Source organism: Erythrolamprus reginae, chromosome 13, assembly GCF_031021105.1.
Source record: "Erythrolamprus reginae isolate rEryReg1 chromosome 13, rEryReg1.hap1, whole genome shotgun sequence".
Taxonomy (NCBI): domain Eukaryota; kingdom Metazoa; phylum Chordata; class Lepidosauria; order Squamata; family Dipsadidae; genus Erythrolamprus; species Erythrolamprus reginae.
In genome coordinates this window covers 4,510,147-4,533,471 of record NC_091962.1, presented here as the reverse complement: position 1 = coordinate 4,533,471, position 23,325 = coordinate 4,510,147, and the positions used below count along the sequence as shown (strand labels likewise).

The 23,325-nt window shown below is 43.9% G+C and overlaps 1 protein-coding gene across 1 annotated transcript in view; it reads left to right on the top strand.

Annotated features, from left to right (window-relative positions):
• Positions 1 to 23,325, top strand: part of NRXN2 (neurexin 2) — a 619,785-nt gene that overhangs the window by 283,948 nt on the left and 312,512 nt on the right. Inside the window, exons 9-11 of the mRNA XM_070766693.1 lie at positions 3,362 to 3,481; positions 11,096 to 11,477; positions 12,642 to 12,832. Of these exons, the coding sequence (XP_070622794.1) occupies positions 3,362 to 3,481; positions 11,096 to 11,477; positions 12,642 to 12,832 (693 nt within the window). The remainder of the gene's footprint in view (positions 1 to 3,361; positions 3,482 to 11,095; positions 11,478 to 12,641; positions 12,833 to 23,325) is intronic.

Here is a 23,325-nt window from a genome sequence, read left to right as displayed (position 1 = left end):
GTTGTGAGTGCTCCGTCACTGGAGGCTTTTACGGAAAGATTGGACAACCATTTGTCTGAAATGTTAATAGACATATTATAGTGGTCGGCTCCAAAACCCATGATGCAAAGCCTCCTGAAGCTGGGGATTGGCCGGCAATAATTTTGGCAAGCTTTTCCCTGGGGCTGCCAACGCAGGGGAGAAAGCTGCTTTTCTATCTGGATTGGACTGCCATTTGTCAGAAATGGTGTAGGGCAGCCTTAAACACTCAGAGAGCTAGCTGGACCTGATTCCCCACAGAAAAGAAAACACCGGGAGCCACAAAACCCTTCCTGTTCCTCACTACTTCCTGAACGGCCACAGAACTAGCGTATGCAGTTGAATTAAACGTTCCGTTTTCTTCTAAAACTTTTGTTTACTTGGGTTTATCCACGATTGGACTACCGGGGCTTGAAAAGCCCAGTAAATCACGTTCCAGCGGGTATCACACATTGGTGGTTGTGATGCATATTTTGAACGACAAGGAGCCGCAGTAGAGGGATGAAAGAGCCACAGGCGGCTCCAGAGCCGTGGGTTGCTGCTGACTCCTGGTATAAGGTCTTCTGTGTCAGGGTCACGATCGGAAGTTTACTGGTCTGACGCAGAAAAGACACCAGGAACTGGAGACTTTGAAGAGCGAAGACAATGCAGCAAGGAATTCCTTTGAAGAAGTTTTACTCTTCTTTGCATCAAAACTATATTCTCTTTTTTCTACGTACAGAGCACAATACAGTGTTCCCTCAATTTTTGCGGAGGATGCGTTCCGAGACCGCCCGCGAAAGTCGAATTTCCGCAAAGTAGAGATGCAGAAGTAAATACACCATTTTTGGCTGTGGACAGTATCACAAGCCACCCATTAACACTTTAAACCCCTAAATTACAATTTCCCATTCCCTTAACAACCATTTACTCATCATTATTACTGGTACTCACCATTGAATAAGACACTTAGTGATCCTGATAGTTATAAACAAGATTATTTAATAACAATAATTATTTTTTTTGTTATTTATTTGCAAAAATTATTAGTTTGGCGATGACATATGATGCCATTGGGTGGGAAAAACCGTGGTATAGAAAAAAACCTGCAAAGTATTTTTCAATTAATATTTTTTAAAAACCGTGATATAGGCTATTCGCAAAGTTTGAACCCACGAAAATCGAGGGAACACTGTACTTACTATACAACACCACCACTAACTACAGAGTACTAATCACCAACCACTATCCACAACGAACCACAAAACACCATGCAAAGGTGAATGACTGTTTATACAATTCTAAGCCAATCAGGTTGTAGCTTAATCATCATGACTCAGCAGTCTTTTCATTTTGCATAATTACAGCCTTTCAACTGTAAATGGAATAATACTTCAGGACAGTACTAATCCTGACATTCCTCTTGGGCAAGAGGTTGGACTAGATGACTTTATAAGGTCCCTTCTAACTCTGATAATATAAATCAGAATATACCTTGGCCCCAGGGGTGGGCTGCTGTTCGGACGGGGTGGAACGCAGTGGGGTAGCAAAAATGGAGCTCCACCCCAGAGCACCCAATTTGCACTGAAAGATGTTAAACGAAAATACAGGGTGTCCTGCATAAGCCACACTCACAGTGTGGTAGTAAAAGATTTGGTAGCCCTTCACTGCTTGGCCCATAGTGTTCGGATATATGCAGACTAACGCAGGAGGACTAGATAAGACACCAGAATATAATGTGGCAATTAAGGAACCAGATAAATGATGACATGTTTGTAGAAAACAGTAGTTTACACTTCAGTGCAAAATATCTTCTGTCTCAGTCTTCTATATACAGGAACTTTACTTTAGCTATATAGAAACATAGAAACATAGAAGACTGACGGCAGAAAAAGACCTCATGGTTCATATAGTCTGCCCTTATTCCTGTATTTTATCTTAGGATGGATATATGTTTATCCCAGGCATGTTTAAATTCAGTGACTGTGGATTTACCAACCACGTCTGCTGGAAGTTTGTTCCAAGGATCTACTACTCTTTCAGTCAAATAATATTTTCTCATGTTGCTTTTTATCTTTTCCCCAACTAACTTCAGGTTGTGTCCCCTTGTTCTTGTGTTCACTTTTCTATTAAAAACACTTCCCTCCTGGACCTTATTTAACCCTTTCACATATTTAAATGTTTCGATCATGTCCCCCATTTCCCTTCTGTCCTCCAGACTCTACAGATTGAGTTCATGAAGTCTTTCCTGATACCTTTTATGCTTAAGACCTTCCACCATTCTTGTAGCCCGTCTTTGGACCCGTTCAATTTTTTCAATATCTTTTTGTAGGTGAGGTCTCCAGAACTGAACACAATATTCCAAATGGGGTCTCACCAGCGCTCTATATAAGGGGATCACAATCTCCCTCTTCCTGCTTGTTATACCTCTAGCTATGCAGCCAAGCATCCTCCTTGCTTTCCCTACCGCCTGACTGCACTGCTCACCCATTTTGAGACTGTCAGAAATCATGACTCCTAAATCCTTCTCTTCTGAAGTTTTTGCTAACACAGAACTGCTTCAGCTTACTTACAAGTAGATACTAAACCAATCCTGGTTTCTAGTAGATACTAAACCAATCCTGGTTTCTAGTAGATACTAAACCAATCCTGGTTTCTAGTAGATACTAAACCAATCCAGGTTTCTTCGCATCACTGCTACTACTCTACTCAATATTTAACTCACGCTCAAACTGCTCCGGCCAACCAACTAACAACTACCATCAACAGCAAATCCACAGTAGACAGAAAGAACAATCATGGTGACGTTGATTTGCGTCTTATAATGCTCTGGACCAATCAGGTTGCAGTTCACACCCTACGACTCAGCATTCACATGCTTTACATTCTACCTTTTACCTTATATGGCAATGTAATGAAATATCATCCAGGATTGTTATTCTGCTGCAAAATCCTGGACACGCACTAACCTCTACAGTTGGGGTTCTTGGAGAGATGGGGGGGAAGAAGGTTCTGGAGGCTGGGGGATTCTGGGGCCTGAGCCCCATGCCATCTTCAAGGAGGAACACCGATCCAAATTGTGCATTTACCAAAATAGTTGATAAGAAATGAAGGCGGCTGCAACAACAACAACCTGGGGCTTGTTTGAATGCTTGTTTTCCGAGATCTGTGTTTGGTGTGTGTGTGTGAGTGTACACACCGCAGGGACGCTGTGAAATTGTTGGCTGGGAATTCTCCGGTGCTGCGTTCCCTAATGGGTGGGTGGGTGGGTGTGTCGGGTCAGCAGGAGGGCGGGGAATCCAGCCGCTCTCCGATCCCCCCCTCCGAAAACAGCTGCTCTTGACCTCACCGTCCTGCCCCACAGGTAAAGGGCCAGAAACTCTGTTTGCTGGCCACAAACTCAATGACAACGAGTGGCACACCGTCCGAGTGGTCCGGCGTGGCAAGAACCTGCAGCTGTCCGTGGACAACGTCACCGTGGAAGGTAAGCCAGAAAGGAACAAAACTGGTGGGGTTTGCACAAGCCCTTGGACGGTGGGGGCCTCCCACCTGGGGCCCTTTAAGACTTGTGGACATGGCCGCTTTAAGAGAAAGCTGGCTGAGGAATTGTGGGAGTTGAAGTCCACAAGTCGTAAAGTGGCCGAGCCTTAAGACTACAGAAAATCAATTTAATTTAATTTTTTTTAAAGACTACAGAAAGGTGGGTCAATTGGCTGAATTTAGCTTAAATAATGTAGCTCTCCTTTTTTTTTGTAGCAAATAATTTTTTCCCACCCCAAATATATGCAAATTTACATACTATCAATCCTAAATTGCATTACACTAATTCATCTCTTTAAATTTGGTATTCATAATCCACCAGGTGCTGCCTCCTTTACATTTGACATCTGGATAAAAAATAATGACTCAAATTTCTTATATGTTTTTAAAAAGCTACTAGATAATACACTTTTTTGACTGTTTCTTTTCTAATCACATCTAATACATTTAGGCTGTAGTGCTTCAGCCTTCTCCATTTATCCTTAATAACATGTTCATGTATATTTCTTAACCCCACTTTTATAATATTTTCCCTTTACCAAAAAGAAAAAAGAAACAAAAAGAAAGCAAATATTCCCATTCATGTCAACTAAATACTAAATTTCTAACTATTACTGGGATCAAGATTGTATCAATTCTAGGGGGGAAAGTTCAAATACTTTATCCTATGTGTCCCAATAAGCCCAATTAATGAAAGTTCCTTTTGGTAGGTAAACTAAAAAATAAAAGAAGAAAGGGAGAAAAAGAAAAAAAATAAAGGAAAAGAAAAAAAGATACATTTTTTTCTTTTCTTTAACCCGATGAAACCATCGTTTCCTACTCTATTTTTATCACTATAGACCCAATAGAATCATCGTGCCCTATTCTAAAAAAATCACTGTAAACTCAGTGAATAATGCATTGGCTGGGGTCCTGTTCTTCTTGGCTGTTCTGACTGTAGTTAGTCCTCAACTTAAGGCCACACTTGGGAGAAACCACAATTTCTAAGCGAGGCAGATGGGCTTGATTTCGCGACCACTTTTGCCATCACAGCTGTGGTTAAGTGAATCTTGACTCCCCCGTTGTTGTCCCCATGGGACTTTGCTTGTTGGAACACTCTGAGAAGGTCGCAAATGGGGTTCACATGACTCCGGGATGCTGCAACGCTCATAGATGTGAGTTGTCTGACAACCATATGAATTTTGCAGGGATCCTGCGGTGTGAAAAATGGTCACAAGTCACTTACTTCCGTGCCTTTTTTTTATTTTCCAATTTTATGTTACAAACAACAATAAAACCAGACAAAGTGTCAAAACAATAATTACAAAGTTATATAATAAATCGTTTTCGATTCACAGGTCATTCGATTCATAAGAAATTATACAGTTCCATAGGTCCTTATGAAGTACAGTGTTCCCTCGCTTTTCATGGGGGATGCGTTCCGAGACCGCCCGCGAAAGTCGAATTTCCGCGAAGTAGAGATGCAGAAGTAAATGCACTATTTTTGGCTATGAACAGTATCACAAGCCTCCCCTTAACACTTTAAACCCCTAAATTGCAATTTCCCATTCCCTTAGCAACCATTTAGATGATTACTCACCATGTTTATTTATTAAAGTTTATTTTTAAAAAAATTATTAAAAGCAGATGAAAGTTTGGTGATGACATATGACGTCATCGGGTGGGAAAAACCGTGGTATAGGGAAAAAACCTGCGAAGTATTTTTTAATTAATATTTTTTTTAAACCGTGGTATAGACTTTTCCCGAAGTTCAAACCCGCGAAAATCGAGGGAACACTGTATTCCCTTGTCAGAAATGAATATTCATATATTTCTGCAAACATACAAAATATAACATATACTTGAACTGTAGTCCTACCCTTTGAAGCGAACATATTATTTTTCCTTCCTTCACCATCTCCTCTTTAAGTTTTTGGGACTATCCCCAAGGAACCTGTTAACCATTCTGTCAGAGTGAATGGGCGTATCACCCTTCTGTGCTATTTTTATTTTATTTACTCGATTTTTATGTTGCCCTTCTCCTTAGACTCAGGGCGGCTTACAACATGTTAGCAATAACACTTGTTTTTAACAGAGCTAGGCTATTGCACCCACAATCCGGGTCCTCATTTTACCCACCTCGGAAGGATGGAGGGCTGAGTCAACCTTGAGCCGGTGATGAGATTTGAACCACTGACCTGAAGATCTAGCAGTCAGCTTTAGTGGCCTGCAGTACAGCACTCTACCTGCTGTGCCACCCCGGCTCTTTATTTTATCTATTTTAAACTTCGAATGGTCACTAAATGAATTTTTTTGTAAGTTGAGGGCTATCTGCAAACAGGTATCCCTCGAGTAACGACAGTTCTCATTTTAGTGACCAGTCGGCATTATAACAGCGCCGAAAGAAGTGACCTATGACTGTTATCTCACACTTATGACTGTTGCAACATCTCCACGATAGAAATTCATATGCTTGGCAACTGACTCGTACATTTGCAGCGTCCTGGGGTCATGCGGTCCCCTTTTGCGACCTTCTGACAAGCACATGGGAAAGCCAGATTCACTTAACGACCTTTTTACTAACTTAAAAACCACAGTGGTTCACGTAGCAATTTTATTTATTTTTTATTTATTGGATTTGTATGCCGCCCCTCTCCGTAGACTCGGGGCAGCTAACAACTGTAATTAAAAAACAGCATGTAAATCCAATACTAAAACAACTAAAAAAAACCTTATTTTAAAACCAATCATACCTACAAACAAACATACCATACATAAAATTGTAAAGGCCTAAGGGGAAAGAGAATCTCAGTTCCCCCATGCCTGACGGCAGAGGTGGGTTTTAAGGAGTTTACGAAAGGCGAGGAGGGTGGGGGCAGTTCTAATCTCCGGGGGGAGTTGCTTCCAGAGGGCTGGGGCCGCCACAGAGAAAGCTCTTCTCTTGGGTCCCGCCAACCGACATTGTTTAGTTGATGGGACCCGGAGAAGGCCAACTCTGTGGGACCTAACTGGTCGCTGGGATTTGTACAGCAGAAGGCGGTTCCTGAGATAATCTGGTCCGGTGCCATGAAGGGCTTTATAGGTCATAACCAACACTTTGGGAAAATGGCAAGGAGGTTGTAACACGGGACCAAATTCACAAAACAGTCGTCTCGCTTAGCAACATCAATTTTGGGCTCAATTGTGGTCATAAGTTGAGGACCTCCTGCATTTCCTTCCCCCTACGTTAAAGGCCATCCTGTGCATCAGGCGAAGTGAGCATTGCACAGATATTTCAGTGATAAATACTGCAGGTGGAAAAGGGGCTGCCTGGTTTCGGGCCACTCAATAAACCCGTGATGGTGAACCTATGGTGTGGCTCTACAACGAGCCACATCGGAGGGCATGTGAGGCATTGTGAGCCGCCCCGAGTCTTTGTGAGCCGCCCCGAGTCTTCGGAGAGGGGCAGCATACAAATCTAATAATTAAATTAAATTAAAATTAATTGCCCCATGTCAGCCGCAGCCGCATGCGCGCACTAGTTAGCTGATTTCCGTCCTTGGGGAAAGTCATTTTGCCCTCCGGAGGCTTTAGGAAGCTTCCCTGAAGTCCCGAGTGCGAAAAAACCACCCAACGGGCAAATCGGAAGTTTGGAAAAACGGACTTCCGGTTTGCCCATTGTGCTGTTTTTTACACTCTGGGGCAGAGGTCTCCAAACTTGGCAAGTTTAAGACTTGTGGACTTCAACTCCCAGAATTCTCCAGCCAGCATAGCTAGCAGAGGAATTCTGGGAGTTGAAGTCCACAAGTCTTAAAGTTGCCAAGTTTGAAGACCCCTGCTCTGGGGCTTCAAGAAGCTTTCCTGACGGCTCTGGAGTGCAAAAAACAGCACAACAGACAAACCGGAAGTCCGTTTTTCCAAACTTCCGGTTTTTCCGGTGGGTGGGTTTTTTTCACCATCCCAGGTTTCAGTGAGGCATCGTAAGCGTGCGTAAGGAGGGGGGCATAGTGTTTGGGGGGGGAGGGAATGGGTTAGGGTATATGCGCAGGTGCTAACACACACACACACACTTTGGTACACGAACCAAAAAAGGTTTGTCATCATCGCTGCCATAGACCAACCCAGGAGTCGGCAAAGTTGGCTCTTCAATGACTGGTGGACTTCAACTCCCAGAATTCCTAAGCCAATCATGCTAGCTCAGGGATTCTGGGAATTGAAGTCCACAAGTCTGGGAAGAGCCAACTTTGCCGACCCCTGGACTAACCCAATTCTGCTCATCGCTTGTGTTCAATACCTGGGAGTGGAAAAAAAATGAACCATTGCCATTCCTCCTTTCTGCCACAAGAGGGCAGTGAACAACCTTAGAAACTGTCCCTTTCCCCCCCCCTTCCCTGATTCGTAATCTTAAACAACCACCCGCTTTCGCCACTAGGGGGAGATTCAGACCAAGGCTTGGAAACTAAACAGCTGGATTTCGGTTTCCAGCTGCCATTCTGCAATGTTTTTTTAAAAAAACCCAAGCAAACCTGGTTTGCCGTGTTGTGGCCTTGCACGCTGTACCTATCCGCCCATTTGTGGCTGTGTAATTGTGGACGTATCCACTTGGCTAGTCTGATTAGTGTTCAATTTAATTGGCTCATACGTGAATTAATCGGATTGTGCCGAGCCAGAAAAGCAGATCTGATTCAAACCCAGCCCGCAAGATTTAAATCAGGATTAACAGCAAGGAGGAGCATTCATAGCCATTGCAGCTAGTCCTCAATTTACAACAGTTTGTTTAGTGACTGTTCAAATTTACGATGGCACTGTGGGGTAAAAAAAAGACTGTTTCCTCCACTTATGACTGCGGCATGGTGACGTGGTTTACATTCATGCGCTTGCCAGTTGACTCACATTTACGACGGTTGCAATCTCCCGGGGGGTCAGGCGATTCCCCATTGGTGACCTCCTGGCAAGTGAAGTCAGTGGGAGGAGCCGGATTCACTTTACGACCGAGCGATGAATTTAAGAACCGCGGTGGCTTCCCTTAACGAACGCGGGGCGAGAAAAGTCGTAAATGCGAAACGCCCTTCACAACTTTCTCCCTTAGCAGCGTTAAGCGTTGGGCCGAATTGTGGTCATAAGTTGAGGACTGGCTGCCATAGCGATGACGATGATGAATTTATTTTATTTATTTATTATTTACATTTGTATGACGCCCCTCTCCGCAGACTCGGGGTGGCTCACAACAAAATGAAACAGTTCATAACAAATCTAAATTATAGTTTAAAAATATTTTAAAACCCCATTTACTAAACAAACATACATACAAACATACCATTCATAAATTGTATATGCCCGGGGGAGATGTCTCAGTTCCCCCATGCCTGACGACAAAGGTGGGTTTTAAGGAGCTTACGAAAGGCAAGGAGAGTAGGGGCCGTTCTAATCTCTGGGGGGAGTTGGTTCCAGAGGGCCGGGGCCGCCACAGAGAAGGCTCTTCCCCTGGGGCCCGCCAACCGACATTGTTTAGTTGACGGGACCCGGAGAAGGCCCACTCTGTGGGACCTAATCGGTCGCTGGGATTGCATTGCAGTCTGGATTCAGAGGGTGATGGATGGGCTGCCGAGAAGGGAAGGTGGAAACAGAAGTGGACAAGTGATCATCCACCGGTCCGAAATGGAATACGGCCGTGAAGGTGAACCTATGGCAAGCATGCCACAGGCGGCACATGGAGACAGACATCTTTGCGGGCAGGCAAGCGGTCACCCAGCTTAGCGGCCGATTGATTTTCGGATCTCTGCTCTGCAGGCTTCCGGGCCCGCCTGCGCATGGGAGTGTTGTCCTTGTTTTCTGCCACCTGTGGCTTCCCAGATCTCCGGAGATTTCTCTCCCCCACCCAGCGCTGTTTTGGGACAGGGAGTTGCGCAAATGTTAGATTTCTTGCACATTAAAACAAATGTGCACGAAACCTAACATTTGCACAGCTCCTAACAATTTGCACAAACTGTGCCATTCTGAATCTCAGGAGAAAGGTGGCATAGAAATATTATTATTATTATTATTATTATTATTATTAGTAGTAGTAGTAGTAGTAGTAGTAGTAGTAGTAGTAGTAATATAATAGAAACATAGAAGTCTGACGGCAGAAAAAGACCTCATGGTCCATCTAGTCTGCCCTTATACTATTTTCTGTATTTTATCTTAGGATGGATATATGTTTATCCCAGGCATGTTTAAATTCAGTTACTGTGGATTTATCTACCACGTCTGCTGGAAGTTTGTTCCAAGGATCTACTACTCTTTCAGTCAATTAATATTTTCTCACGTTGCTTCTGATCTTTCCCCCAACTAACTTCAGATTGTGTCCCCTTGTTCTTGTGTTCACTTTTCGTATTAAAAACACTTAAACCCTCCTGAACCTTATTGAAATGTTTCGATCATGTCCCCCCTTTCCCTTCTGTCCTCCAGACTATACAGGTTGAGTTCATTAAGTCTTTCTTGATACGTTTTATGCTTAAGACCTTCCACCATAATAATAATAATAATAATAATAATAATAATAATAATAATAATAATAATAATAATAATTAGTAGTAGTAGTAGAAGTAATATAATAATAGTAATAATAGTAATAATAATAATAATAATAATAATAATAATAATAATAATAATAATAATAATAATAATATATCTATGCCACCCTTCTCCTGAGACTCAGGGTGGCACAGTTTGTGCAAATTGTTAGGAATTCTGCAAATGTTAGATGATGATGATGATGATGATGATGATAATAATAATAATAATAATAATGATGATAATAATAATAATGATAATAATAATAATAATAATAATAATAATAATAATAATAATAATAATAATAATAATAATAATAATATTTCTATGCCACCCTTCTCCTGAGACTCAGAGTGGCACAATTTGTGCAAATTGTTAGGAATTCTGCAAATGTTAGATGATGATGATGATGATGATAATAGTAATAGTAATAGTAATAATAATAATAATAATAATAATAATAATAATAATAATATTTCTATACCACCCTTCTCCTGAGACTCAGAGTGGCACAGTTTGTGCAAATTGTTAGGAATTCTGCAAATGTTAGATGATGATGATGATGATGATGATGACGACAATAATAATGATGATAATAATAATAATAATATTTCTATGCTGCCCTTCTCCTGAGACTCAGGGATCTCAGAGGTCTGCTAGTCCATCCCCCTGCTTAAGAAGGAGATCCTATATCATATCAATCAATCAATCAGTCAGATTTCTCTTGCTTGAACAGGGGGTTGTACTAGCAGACCTCCGAGGTCCCTGGTAGCTCTAACCTCATCGATTGATTGATCGATTGATTGAAATGACATAGGAGCTTCTGCTTGGACAGGGGGTTGGACTAACAGACCTCCGAGGTCCCTGCCAGCCCTATCCTCATTAATTAATTGGTGGCAGGGGGTCTTTGCCAGGCTCTGGGCTCCGTGCCCCCCTCCCCCCATGTAGCCTCTCCCTTCCGGGTCTCCCGGCGGCATCCCCTCCCTGCTGCGGCCTCGCCCATGCTGACGTTTCCCCCTCCCGCCCCTTTGCTTGGCCCAAGCAGGGCAGATGGCGGGCGCCCACACCCGCCTGGAGTTCCACAACATCGAGACGGGCATCATGACGGAGCGGCGCTTCATCTCCATGGTGCCCTCCAACTTCATTGGCCACCTGAGCAGCCTGGTCTTCAACGGGATGCCCTACATGGACCTCTGCAAGAACGGCGACATCAGCTACTGCGAGCTCAACGCCCGCTTCGGCCTGCGCAGCATCATCGCCGACCCGGTCACCTTCAAGAGCAAAGCCAGCTACCTGGCGCTGGCCACGCTCCAGGCCTACGCCTCCATGCACCTCTTCTTCCAGTTCAAGACCACGGCCACCGACGGGCTCATCCTCTTCAACAGCGGCAACGGCAACGACTTCATCGTGGTGGAGCTAGTCAAAGGGTGAGGGGGCGCCGACGGGCGGGCGGGCAGAATGACGGCGTCAGCTTTTGGGCTCTACTAGAGGGCCCCCCACGAGGCTAGGCGGATGTGCCGTCAGCCAAGCACGTGGCAATGACAATGGTCACGCTGTGTCCTCTGACATTTGAAGGGGGGGGTTGGGGGGGTTAATCCCACCTCCAGGACAGAACCTGAAGCACCCTCAACAGCTATTTGCTGATTTGCTCCATCCTCACTGGCCCCATGTGGTGCCCCCCCCTCAATGGATCTGAAGGCAGATTCACTGAAGAACCATAGGACTAACATAGAAACATAGAAGATTGACGGCAGAAAAAGACCTCACGGTCCATCTAGTCTGCCCTTATACTATTTCTAGTACAGTATTTTATCTTAGGATGGATCTATGTTTATCCCAGGCATGTTTAAATCCAATTAATGAACATCTGTTGGTCCATAACAAATTCTGCTTTAAAGAAACAGTTTCTTACCCTCTTCCTTCCTTCCTTCCTTCCTTCCTTCCTTCCTTCCTTCCTTCCTTCCTTCCTTCCTTCCTTCCTTCCTTCCTCCTGTCTTATTTCTCTCTCTTTTCTTGCCTCCCTCCCTCCCCCCTCTCTTCCTCTCTCTCCACTCTTTTTAGGAATCCCAATCAAGCCAAATGACCATCTCAGATTTTTCCTCCCCTCCCTCCATCCTTTGGGCTCTCCGGGCACTCAGCCCCCAGCCCAGTACTGGGGTCTCCTATTGCAGGCAGATGATAGAAAGGGTTGTGCAGAGGGGATCCTGCCTTTATGGAGACCCAGGCATTTGAGCTTAATCCCCTCCTCCTCCTCTTCCTCCTCCTCCCCTCCCACTTTGGAGTGAAATGGCTGCTAAGGGGGTCAGAAGACACTTGCTCTGGGTTGGCCTTTGCATTCTTCTGTCCTTGTACAATTAGGCCCTTGGAGGCCAAAATAATCTTTAAAAATATTTATATCTGGTGAGGAATTGGAATGAAATTCTCCGCCTTGGTCAGCTGTTTTTCTCTGGACGGTGTGGCTTGGCTGGCTGGCGTGAGTCACCTACTGCCCACGTCCTCATTTGGGCTGAAAGGCAGAACCGATTGGACTGAATCTCTCTCTCTCTCTCTCTTCCCCCCCCCGATTTCTTCCTCTTCCGGCCAACCGCTAGGTACATCCACTACGTTTTCGACCTGGGCAACGGGCCGTCGCTGATGAAGGGGAATTCCGACAAGCCGGTGAACGACAACCAGTGGCACAACGTCATTGTGTCCCGCGACACTAGCAACGTCCACACGCTGAAGATCGACTCGCGCACCGTCACACAGCACTCCAACGGGGCCCGCAACCTGGACCTCAAAGGTGAGCCACAATGTGGGGTCCTCCGGGGAGTTGAAAGGCCTGCGGTCAGAACTACAGAACCCATAACTGGGGGAGAGAGAGGTGGGAATTCCCATCATTTCCCTACCGGTTGAGCGTACATGTAAACACATTTATTTATTTATTTATTTATTTATTTATTTATTTATTTATTTATTTATTTATTTATTTATTTATTTATTTATTTATTTATTTATTTATTTATTTATTTATTTATTTATTTATTTATTTATGTGATTATTTGATTATTTGATTATTTGATTATTTAATTATTTAATTATTTAATTATTTAATTATTTAATTATTTAATTTGTCCAATACACCAGTGTTTCCCAACCTTGGCAACTTGAAGATATTTGGACTTCAACTCCTAGAATTCCCCAGCCAGCATTTGCTGGCTGGGGAATTCTGGGAGTTGAAGTCCAAATATCTTCAAGTTGCCAAGGTTGGGAAACACTGCAATACACTACAGTGGTCCCCCGATTATCGCGAGGGTTCCGTTCCAGGACCCCTTGCGACAATCGATTCTTCGCGAAGTAGCGGTGCGGAAGTAAAAACACCATCTGCGCATGCGCAGATGGTGTTTTTACTTCCGCCGCAGCAGCGAGGAGCTGAAGATTGGGATTTCCCCGCCGCCCACGCAAACTCCTCGCTGCTGCCGCGCCCGCCGCTTGTCCGCCCGCCGCTTGTCCGCCCGCCGCTTGTCCGCCGCCTGCCTGCCCGCGCGCCCGCCGCTCGCCCGCCCTTCGCCCGCCCACGCCGTTCGCTCGCGCCGCTTCCCAGCTGAGTCCTGAAGCCAGAAGGCAAAGGCGAACTTCCGCGTTTGGCTTCGGGACTCAGCTGGGAAGCGGCCCTGGGGTCTTACCGGCCGCCCACGCAAAGGGGAAACCCCGGCTCCTCGCTGATGCCCGCCGCTCGCCCTCCCGCCAGCAAGAGGGGGAAGACCCAGGGAAGCCGCCCAGCAGCTGATCTGCCGGGGGAACGCAAACTCCACCATCTACGCATGCGTGGCCATAGAAAAAAGGGGCGCATGCGCAGATGGTTCCGGGTGGAAAAATCGCGACATAGCGTTTAGCGAAGATCGGGATCGCGAAACTCGGGGGACCACTGTATATACACATAGTAAAATACATGATGAAGGTTATAGAGGAGATACTCATAGTAAAATATAGCTATGAAAGAATAGAAAAGAAGATATACATGCCCATAGCCTCTCGTGCATGCGCTTTGCAGCTTGCACATATGCGCACGGCTTGAAAATATGGCTAAATAGGACGGCATAGAGCTGATGGCTACTACCAGTTCGCCCGAATTGGTACGAACTGGTTGAATATGGTGTGCCGAACTCTGTAAGCAATGAAAAGTCAACAAAGCAGCAGCTCCCGATTGAGACACCAGGGGGCGACATTTAGGCCTTCAGGGGGAAAAATAGGCAAAAATCCATGAAAGCTCTTTAACCCTGATCTTCTCCTTCTATTTACTATACGCTTGTTACCCTCCTTTAGACCCGGAGTATAAAAAGGTTGGTTCTAGCTACCGGAATGGTCTTTTTGAATACTTTTTTCACTAGTATGCTAATTTGAACATTTCTGAAGACAATGAAATGAGAATTGAAGTGAAAAAATAATGCTTATTTGTTTATTTTCCTCATCAAACCCCACTCCCCCCCTTTTTGTGAAATTTTGTTCATTTTCATCTAGATTAGGCTGCAAAGATGAAAATGAACCACATTTCACAAAAGGGGGGGGGGTGTTGATGAGCAAAATAAACAAATAAGCATTATTTCTTCAATTTTAATTTCATTGTGTTCAGAAATGTTCAAATTAGTATACTAGTGAAAAAAGTATTCAAAAAGACCATTCTGGTAGCTAGAACCAACCTTTTTATACTCCGGGTCTAAAAGGAGGGTAACATTGGTAACTTTTTTTGCCCAGCAAAAACTATACACCCCCTCCCTCCCCAAAAAACCCACCACCCTTAGAAAGAACCCCTCAAATGAGAAAAAGTCATGGAATTTCAAGTTTCAGATATGCAGGGAAAATTTTTTATAGGGTCTCAAACTTCGTTTCGGGTCCTTTTAGACCCAAGGGGAATACCAGGGTTAAATGCAAAGCTTAGGAAGGAAATATATTGCAGGCGGTCCTCGATTTACGACCACAATCGAGGCCAAAAATTACATCGTTAAGCAAGACATTTGTAAAGTGACTTCTGCCCCGCTGTACGTCCTTTCTTGCCATTGTTGTTAAGTGAAGGGTTGGCAAATTTACTGACAATTCAAATTCAGGGACCTTAAAGGACAATTCAGGGAGATCTTAAGAAATTAGAATAGAATAGAATAGAAGAATAGAAATTTTATTGGCCAAGTGTGATTGGACACACAAGGAATTTGTCTTGGTGCATATGCTCTCAGCGTACATAAAATAAAATATACATTTGTCAAGAATCATGTGGTACGACACTTAATGATTGTCATAGGGGTCAAATAAGCAATGAAGAAGCAATACTGTATTAATAAAAATCTTAGGATACAAGCAACAAGTTACAGTCATACAGTCAACATGGGAGGAAATGGGTGAAAGGAATGATGAGAAAAACTAGTAGAATAGAAGTGCAGATTTAGTAGAAATTAGAAGAATGTTGGAAACATTTGAGATCACAGAATTGGAAGGGACCTTGGAGGTCTTCTAGTCCAACCCCCGTGCTAAAACAGGACACCAGTGGTATACCAAATGGCTGTCCAGTCTCTTCTTAAAAGCCTCCAGTGTTGGAGCCCCCACAATATCTGGTGGCAAGCTGTTCCACTGGTTAATTGTTCTCACTCTCAGGAAGTTTCTCTTTAATTCCAGGTTGCTTCTCTCCTTGTTTAGTTTCCATCCGTTGTTGCTCGTCCTGTCTTTGGGTGCTTTGGAAAATAAATTGATTCTTTTTTGTGTGTGACAAATACTGGATTAATATTAATCTCATTTAATAATGATAATGATAATAATAATAACAACAAACAACAACAATAACAACAAGAACGATAATAATAATAATAATAATAATAATAATAATAATAATAATAATAATAATAATAATATATTAGATTTGTATGCCGCCCCTCTCCGAAGACTCAGGGCAGCTCACAACAGTAATAAAAACAATATAGTAGTGGAACAAATCTAATATTAAAAAACATATAAAACCCTATCATTATTTTTTTTTAAAAACCAAACAGCACATTCATACCAAACATAAAACAAAGTATAAAAAAGCCTGGGGGAAAGGTGTCTCAACTCCCCCATGCCTGGCGGTATAAGTGAGTCTTGAGTAGTTTACGAAAGACAGGGAGGGTGCCGGCAGTTCTAATCTCCGGGGGGAGTTGGTTCCAGAGGGGCCACCACAGAGAAGGCTCTTCCCCTGGGGCCCGCCAAACGATATTGTTTAGTCGACGGGATGCGGAGAAGGCCAACTCTGTGGGACCTTATCGGCTGCTGGGATTCGTGCGGTAGCAGGTGGTTCCTAATATCATGATAATGATAATAGACTAATATTAATCTCATTAGTACCTTTTTATTATTATCCGATTCCTTTTCTGCAGTCTTCATAACACATTGACCACCCCCAAATGGAACAATGTATGATTGGTTTCTAAATTGGGGTTTTTTTTTAAATTAACTTAAATATTAGATTTGTTTACATTGTATTGTTGTTGCTGTGAGCCGCCCCGAGTCTGCAGAGAGGGGCGGCATACAAATCTGATGAATAAATAAATAAATAAATAAATAAATTCATAGGTTTGAATGATGAGGCAGCAGCCATCTCGATCACCGGAACATAGAGACTTTAATAAAACCACTTAGCTTTCGTTAGCGTGCTGCTAACTTCGTCAGAGTATTAAAATGCCGTGGGAGACAAACATCTTTATAAAGCATTACTCAGTCTGCTCATTGCCCGCGTCACGGGGCCACACCCTTCCCTCCCCCCTGCGGTGAGCCTAATTGTGGGCTTAATCCTGCTGGCTGAAGGGAGATCTACCGCTTTTGCTCGTGTTGGTTGCCTTTTTCCCTCCCCAAGGGAGGGGGTGGAATTCTGGCACGGGATGAAACCAAGGGAGGTCGCCTCCTAAAAGAAGCCTGGTTCTCGAATGAAAACTCTTTAAATAGACACATCGATATGCCATCGGCATACCAGGCTTTAAGGCACCAACAACGACTTAAAGGAGATGGGTCATTAAGATTGGACACAGCCCCCAGCAGAATTCCCCAGGCCAGACATAGAAACCAGCCAAATGAGGGTGGGATAACCCCCCACGAGAAACAAGGGAACATACTGGAGCAATACGGAGGTAGAGGTGGAGGGGCACAATTTAAGTCTAACATAGAGGACAAGGGGGGATTAGAACAGTGTAGACCTAGGACGAGGACATGGGTAAAAAAATTGCAAGAGCAGACATGTACCACTATAGAAAGTAACAACGACAATGGGGGGAAGAAAGGAATACCAAACACCTCCGAAGCATTGCCTCACAACTCCACCCCCTCCCTTGGGGAGGGAAAAAGGCAACAGACACGAGCAAAAGCGGTAGATCTCCCTTCAGCCAGCAGGATTAAGCCCACAATTAGGCTCACCGCAGGGGGGAGGGAAGGGTGTGGCCCCGTGACGCGGGCAATGAGCAGACTGAGTAATGCTTTATAAAGATGTTTGTCTCCCACGGCATTTTAATACTCTGACGAAGTTAGCAGCACGCTAACGAAAGCTAAGTGGTTTTATTAAAGTCTCTATGTTCCGGTGATCGAGATGGCTGCTGCCTCATCATTCACGTATGTACCTGGAACTCGCATTTTTAGGACTATTCTTGATTCATAGGTTTGTATATCTGGGTGAGAAACATATACAATTTGAAAAGCTGCACAAGAATTGGGAAGGACAACAAATCCTTCAGGACCTCTTTGGAAACCCATGGCTAGATTTTAGGAAGTCAGTGGCCTCGGATAGGAAAAAACATTTCAACATTAGTGTTTACTGACCTCTAATGAGATTTAACTTTTCATTCAATAATCTGCGTAGGCAGCAAAATCATTAATTGCCCCTTGACTCTCTAAATGTTTGCACATCTCAATAAAATTTTATTATGGAGAATGGGTATGCTTTTTTTAAAAAAAAGGGATATTGTCATTGATTTAATGGGGTAATTAAGAAGCATGGCTAGTACTAGATTAGATATTTATGCGTTGTTGATATTTGGATCACCGTGTTTGAAAATTAATAGCTTCCTGTCCACCGATGGATGGATGGATCGATCGAATTTATACATTTGCCGGCCTAGCTGAATAATTATTCCATCTGATGCATTTGGATACATTTTGCTGAGAATCTGTGTGCGCAAAACCTAAGAATTTTGTAATTTAACCCAGCACATGACTAGGGTGTGTGTGTGTGTGACATGATAACAGTCTTTCAATATCTGAGGGTCAACCTATTCTCCAAAGCAGGGGTCCCCCAACTTTTTACACAGGGGTCCAGTTCACTGTCCCTCAGACTGTTGGAGGGCCGGACTATAAAAAAAACCCCTATGAATAAATCCCTATGCACACTGCACATACCTTATTTAAAGTAAAAAACAAAATGGGAACAAATACAATATTTAAAATAAAGAAGTAATAAGTAATTAAGTAATTAATAATTAAGTAATAAAGTAATGTATACTTCTTTATTAACAAGTAAATTTAAACTTAAATCAACAAACTCCATTTCTCCTTCGTTCCTTCCCTCCCTCCTCCCTCTCCACTTCTCTCTTCCCTCTTCCTTTTCTCTCATTTGTTTCATTTTCCTCTCCCTCGTTCTTTCCCTCCATCATTTTCTCATTTTTCTCTCTCTCTCTCTCTTTCCATCTCTCTCTCTTCCTTTCTCTCTCCCTCTCTATCTCTCCCTCTTTCTCTTTCTCTCTCTCTCTTCTCTCTTTCTCTCACTCACTCTCTTTCCATCTCTCCCTCTTCCTTTCTCTCTCCCTCTCTATCTCTCCCTCTTTCTCTTTCTCTCTCTCTCTTCTCTCTTTCTCTCCCTCTCTCTCTTTCTCTCCCTCTTCCTTTCTCTCTCCCTCTCTATCTCTCCCTCTTTCTCTTTCTCTCTCTCTCTTCTCTCTTTCTCTCACTCTCTCTCTTTCCATCTCTCCCTCTTCCTTTCTCTCTCCCTCTCTATCTCTCTCTCTTTCTCTTTTTCTCTCTCTTCTCTCTTTCTCTCACTCTCTCTCTTCCCATCTCTCCCTCTTCCTTTCTCTCTCCCTCTCTATCTCTCCCTCTTTCTCTTTCTTTCTCTCTCTTCTCTCTTTCTCTCACTCACACTCTTTCTAACTCTCCCTCTTCCTTTCTCTCTCCCTCTCTATCTCTTTCTCTTTCTTTCTCTCCTCTCTTTCTCTCACTCACTCTCTTTCTAACTCTCCCTCTTTGTATCTCTCACACTTTCTCTCCTTCCCCCACTCTCTATTTCTCCCTTTCTCTCTCTCCCTTTCTATCTCTCCTCTTCATTTCTCTCTCCCTCTCTATTTCTCCCTCTTATTAAATCGATCGGTAAAATCTCGTGTGCTGCCGTGGGCCGGTTAAAAGACCTCAGCGGGCTGCATCCGGCCCGTGGGCCGTAGTTTGGGGACCGCTGCTCCAAAGCATCTGAAGGCAGGACAAGAAAACAATACAGTGTAGATAGAAACTAACCAAGGAGGGAAGCAACCTGGAAGAGGCAAAATTCCTAACAGGGAGGACAATTAGCCAATGGAACAGCTTGCCACCAGATGTGAGTGTTGGATCACTAGAGCCATTTCTCTGGAATGGCATAGGGCAGGGGTGTCAAACTCGATTTCATTGAGGGCCACATCAGCATTGTCTTTGACCTTGGGGGGGCGTGGTCAGTGTGGGGTGTGGCCACCATGATGTCATTCAGGTTGGGGCGCCTATAGCAGCCCAAGCGCTCTGCCAGTGTGTTCTGTCTGGGTCACTCCGGAAGCTATGACCAACCCAAAAAGATAAGCCAGACACACCGGTAAAATTCAAATACAGTTTTATAATGTTCAAGCGAAACGAAGCTAACAGAAAATTAGATTTAGATTAGATTTATTGGATTTATATGCCGCCCCTCTCCGCAAACTCGGGGCGGCTCACAACAATAATAAGAAACAGTACATAATAAAAATCCAATGCCCATCAATCTAATTACAATTTAAAATTAGTACTTTCCTAAAACAACCCCAATATATATAAAAAACAGGCACACAGTCAATCAATCAACAAAACAACATGGGCAAGGGGGAGGTGTTTCAGTTCCCCCATGCCTGACGGCAGTGGTGGGTCTTAAGAAGTTTACGAAAGGCAGGGAGGGTGGCGGCAATCCTAATCTCAGGGGGGAGCTGGTTCCAGAGGGTCGGGGCCCCCACAGAGAAGGCTCTTCCCCTGGGTCCCGCCAGATGACATTGTTTAGTCAACGGGACCCGAAGAAGGCCAAGTCTGTGGGACCTAACCGGTCGCTGGGATTCGTGCGGCAGGAGGCAGTCCCGGAGATATTCTGGTCCGGTGCCATGAAGGGCTTTATAGGTCATAACCAACACTTTGAATTGTGACCGGAAACTGATCGGCAACCAATGCAGACTGCGGAGTGTCGGAGTAATGTCCTTACAAAGCAGGAAAACACTGGAACTCCAAATATATGCACGAAGGCAATTGTCCATGCATCAATATAGGATTCTTGCTGCCAAGACGAGGCTGTAGATAACAGACATACACCTCCCACGGTTCTTCAGGACTGCTGGGCCACGAGCCAGGAACAAAAACGCCGAGAAAACAATTCAGGTTACAGCAACTCCAAACTGATAACACTCCACATGGCTTCAAGAGCTTGCCTGCCTTATAAACCCTTCCCTGCTAATGAGGACCACACCCAAGCCCTGGTGTTCCTTATTCAATGCTGATAGTGTTGCTTCAATTGATCCTTCCTTTGATCTAGACGTCTCTGTCGCATGTTAATGACAGCTTGTGCTTCGTCACCTAATGACTCCAAAGACTCCAAGCTACTGGCTGGGGAGAGCCCCTCCCCGGGGCTCCCATCAATGTCCCCTCTAATTTTTTTCTGGTGTGGGCGGAAAAGTATAGTGTCTGAGCGGCAGTCCCTTCGGGACTGGGCGGCACTCTTTCCCTCTCACTTTTTCCCTCTCGGCTTCTGGGCAGGTTTAAAAAACTCTGAGTTGATGATGATTTTTAAGTGAGCGATTGCTCACTGCTCAGCTTAGAGGGAACTATGGCTCCCATGCTGTTCTTCCTCGTCACATTCCTGACTGGACTCTCCCCCGTCCGACTGCCCAGCCCCCTCCTCTTCGCTGTCAGCCTCCTCCGGGCATGGAGCCAGCAGAGACGCAGTTGGCCTTTGATCTGCCTCAGGCTGAACCACAACACAGTGAAAATGGCTTTTGGCTGCGACAGCCTCGTTCAAATTTATTTATTTATTCATTCATTCATTCATTTATTTATTTCTTTATACATTTTTTTAATTGTTTTTTTAAATGTTACACACACACAGACTGCACATCATACAACATAAAACAGTGCCCTGTGAAGGTGCACCCATCACCTAACAACATACATACCCCACCCCCAATTGGAGGGTCTGTACAAACATCTTTAACATTCTTCTAAGCCTGGATCTGCATTTTATTTACATATCAAAGAGCGATTCTAATTTATTCTTTATGGCTAGATCACAAAGAGGTTATATGGCAAGCAGAATTTGTGATCTAGTACTTATTTATTTATTTTATTTTATTGATTCGATTTGTATGCCGCCCCTCTCCGTAGACTTGGGGCGGCTCACAGCATACAATTAAACAATTCATGACAAATCTAATAAATTTAAAAAAAACCCATTATTAAACCAGACATACACACAGACGTACCATACATAAATAGTATAGGCCTGGGGGAGAGGAGGGGGGGAATACCTCAATTCCCCCATGCCTGATGGCAGAGGTGAGTTTTAAGGAGCTTACGGAAGGCAAGGAGGGTGGGGCAGTTCTAATCTCTGGGGGGAGCTGGTTCCAGAGCATTGGGGCCGCCACAGAGAAGGCTCTTCCCCTGGGTCCCGCCAGACGGCATTGTTTAGTCGACGCAACCCGTAGAAGGCCAACTCTGTGGGACCTAATCGGTCGCTGGGGTTCGTGCGGCAGAAGGCAGTCCTGGAGATATTCTGGTCCGATGCCATGAAGGGCTTTATAGTATCTCCTGCTTCAGCAAGGGGTTGGATTGGATGACCTCCAAGCAGTAATGGGCTGCCAAAAATTTTACTGCTGCACTGTGGGTGTGGCTTATTGTGTGGGTGTGGTTCGATGGTCATGTGACCAGGTAAGAGTGGCTTGACTGCCATGTGACCAGGGGGGGTGGCTTAAAGGTCATGTGACTGGGTGGGTGTGGTTTACTGGCCAAGATAAGTTTTCAAATAGGTGCTTGGACTCTTTTTCAATTGATGAAGTCCCGTTATTTGAATAGCCACCAAAAGGACAAATGATAGACACAGCGTTACTTGTTGAGGAGCACAGGAACATTTTAAGGTTTTGAACCGAACCCACAAAGTTCAGTATGATAACGGATTAGGCAAGTAGCTCGATTTTCTTTAGCTGCTCTAAAAGTTCAGTTCTAGATAATGATTCAAAGGATTAAAGCATTTATGGGTAAAAATGTACCATTTAATTATTTCCTATTTTAAAAGTAATTAAGGGTCATACTAAGGTACTAGAGAAGGAAGGACAATTAGGGCAGCATATAAATCCAAGAAGGAAGGAAGGAAGGAAGGAGGAAGGAAGGAAGGAAGGCAGAAAGAAAGAAGGAAGGAAGGAAGGCAGAAAGAAAGAAAGAAAGAAAGAAGGAAGGCAGAAAGAAAGAAAGAAGGCAGAAAGAAAGAAGGAAGAAAGAAAGGAAGAAAGAAAAAAGGCAGAAAGAAAGAAAGAAAGAGAGAAGGAAGGAAGGAAGGCAGAAAGAAAGAAAGAAGGAAGGCAGAAAGAAAGAAAGAAAGAAGGAAGAAAGAAAGAAAGAAGGAAGGAAGGAAGAAAGAAAGAAAGAAGGAAGGAAGGAAGGCAGAAAGAAAGAAAGAAAGAGAGAAGGAAGGAAGGAAGGCAGAAAGAAAGAAAGAAGGAAGGAAGGAAGAAAGAAAGAAAGAAAGAAGGTAGGCAGTCACAAAGAAAGAAGGAAGGAAGGAAGGCAGAAAGAAAGAAAGAAAGAAAGAAAGAAGGAAGGAAGGCAGAAAGAAAGAAGGAAGGAAGGAAGGCAGAAAGAAAGAAAGAAAGAAGGAAGGAAGGCAGAAAGAAAGAAGGAAGGAAGGAAGGCAGAAAGAAAGAAGGAAGGAAGGCAGAAAGAAAGAAGGAAGGAAGGCAGAAAGAAAGAAAGAAAGAAGGAAGGAAGAAAGAAAGAAGGAAGGAAGGAAGAAAGAAAGGAAGGAAGAATAAATTTACTATCCCCATTGTG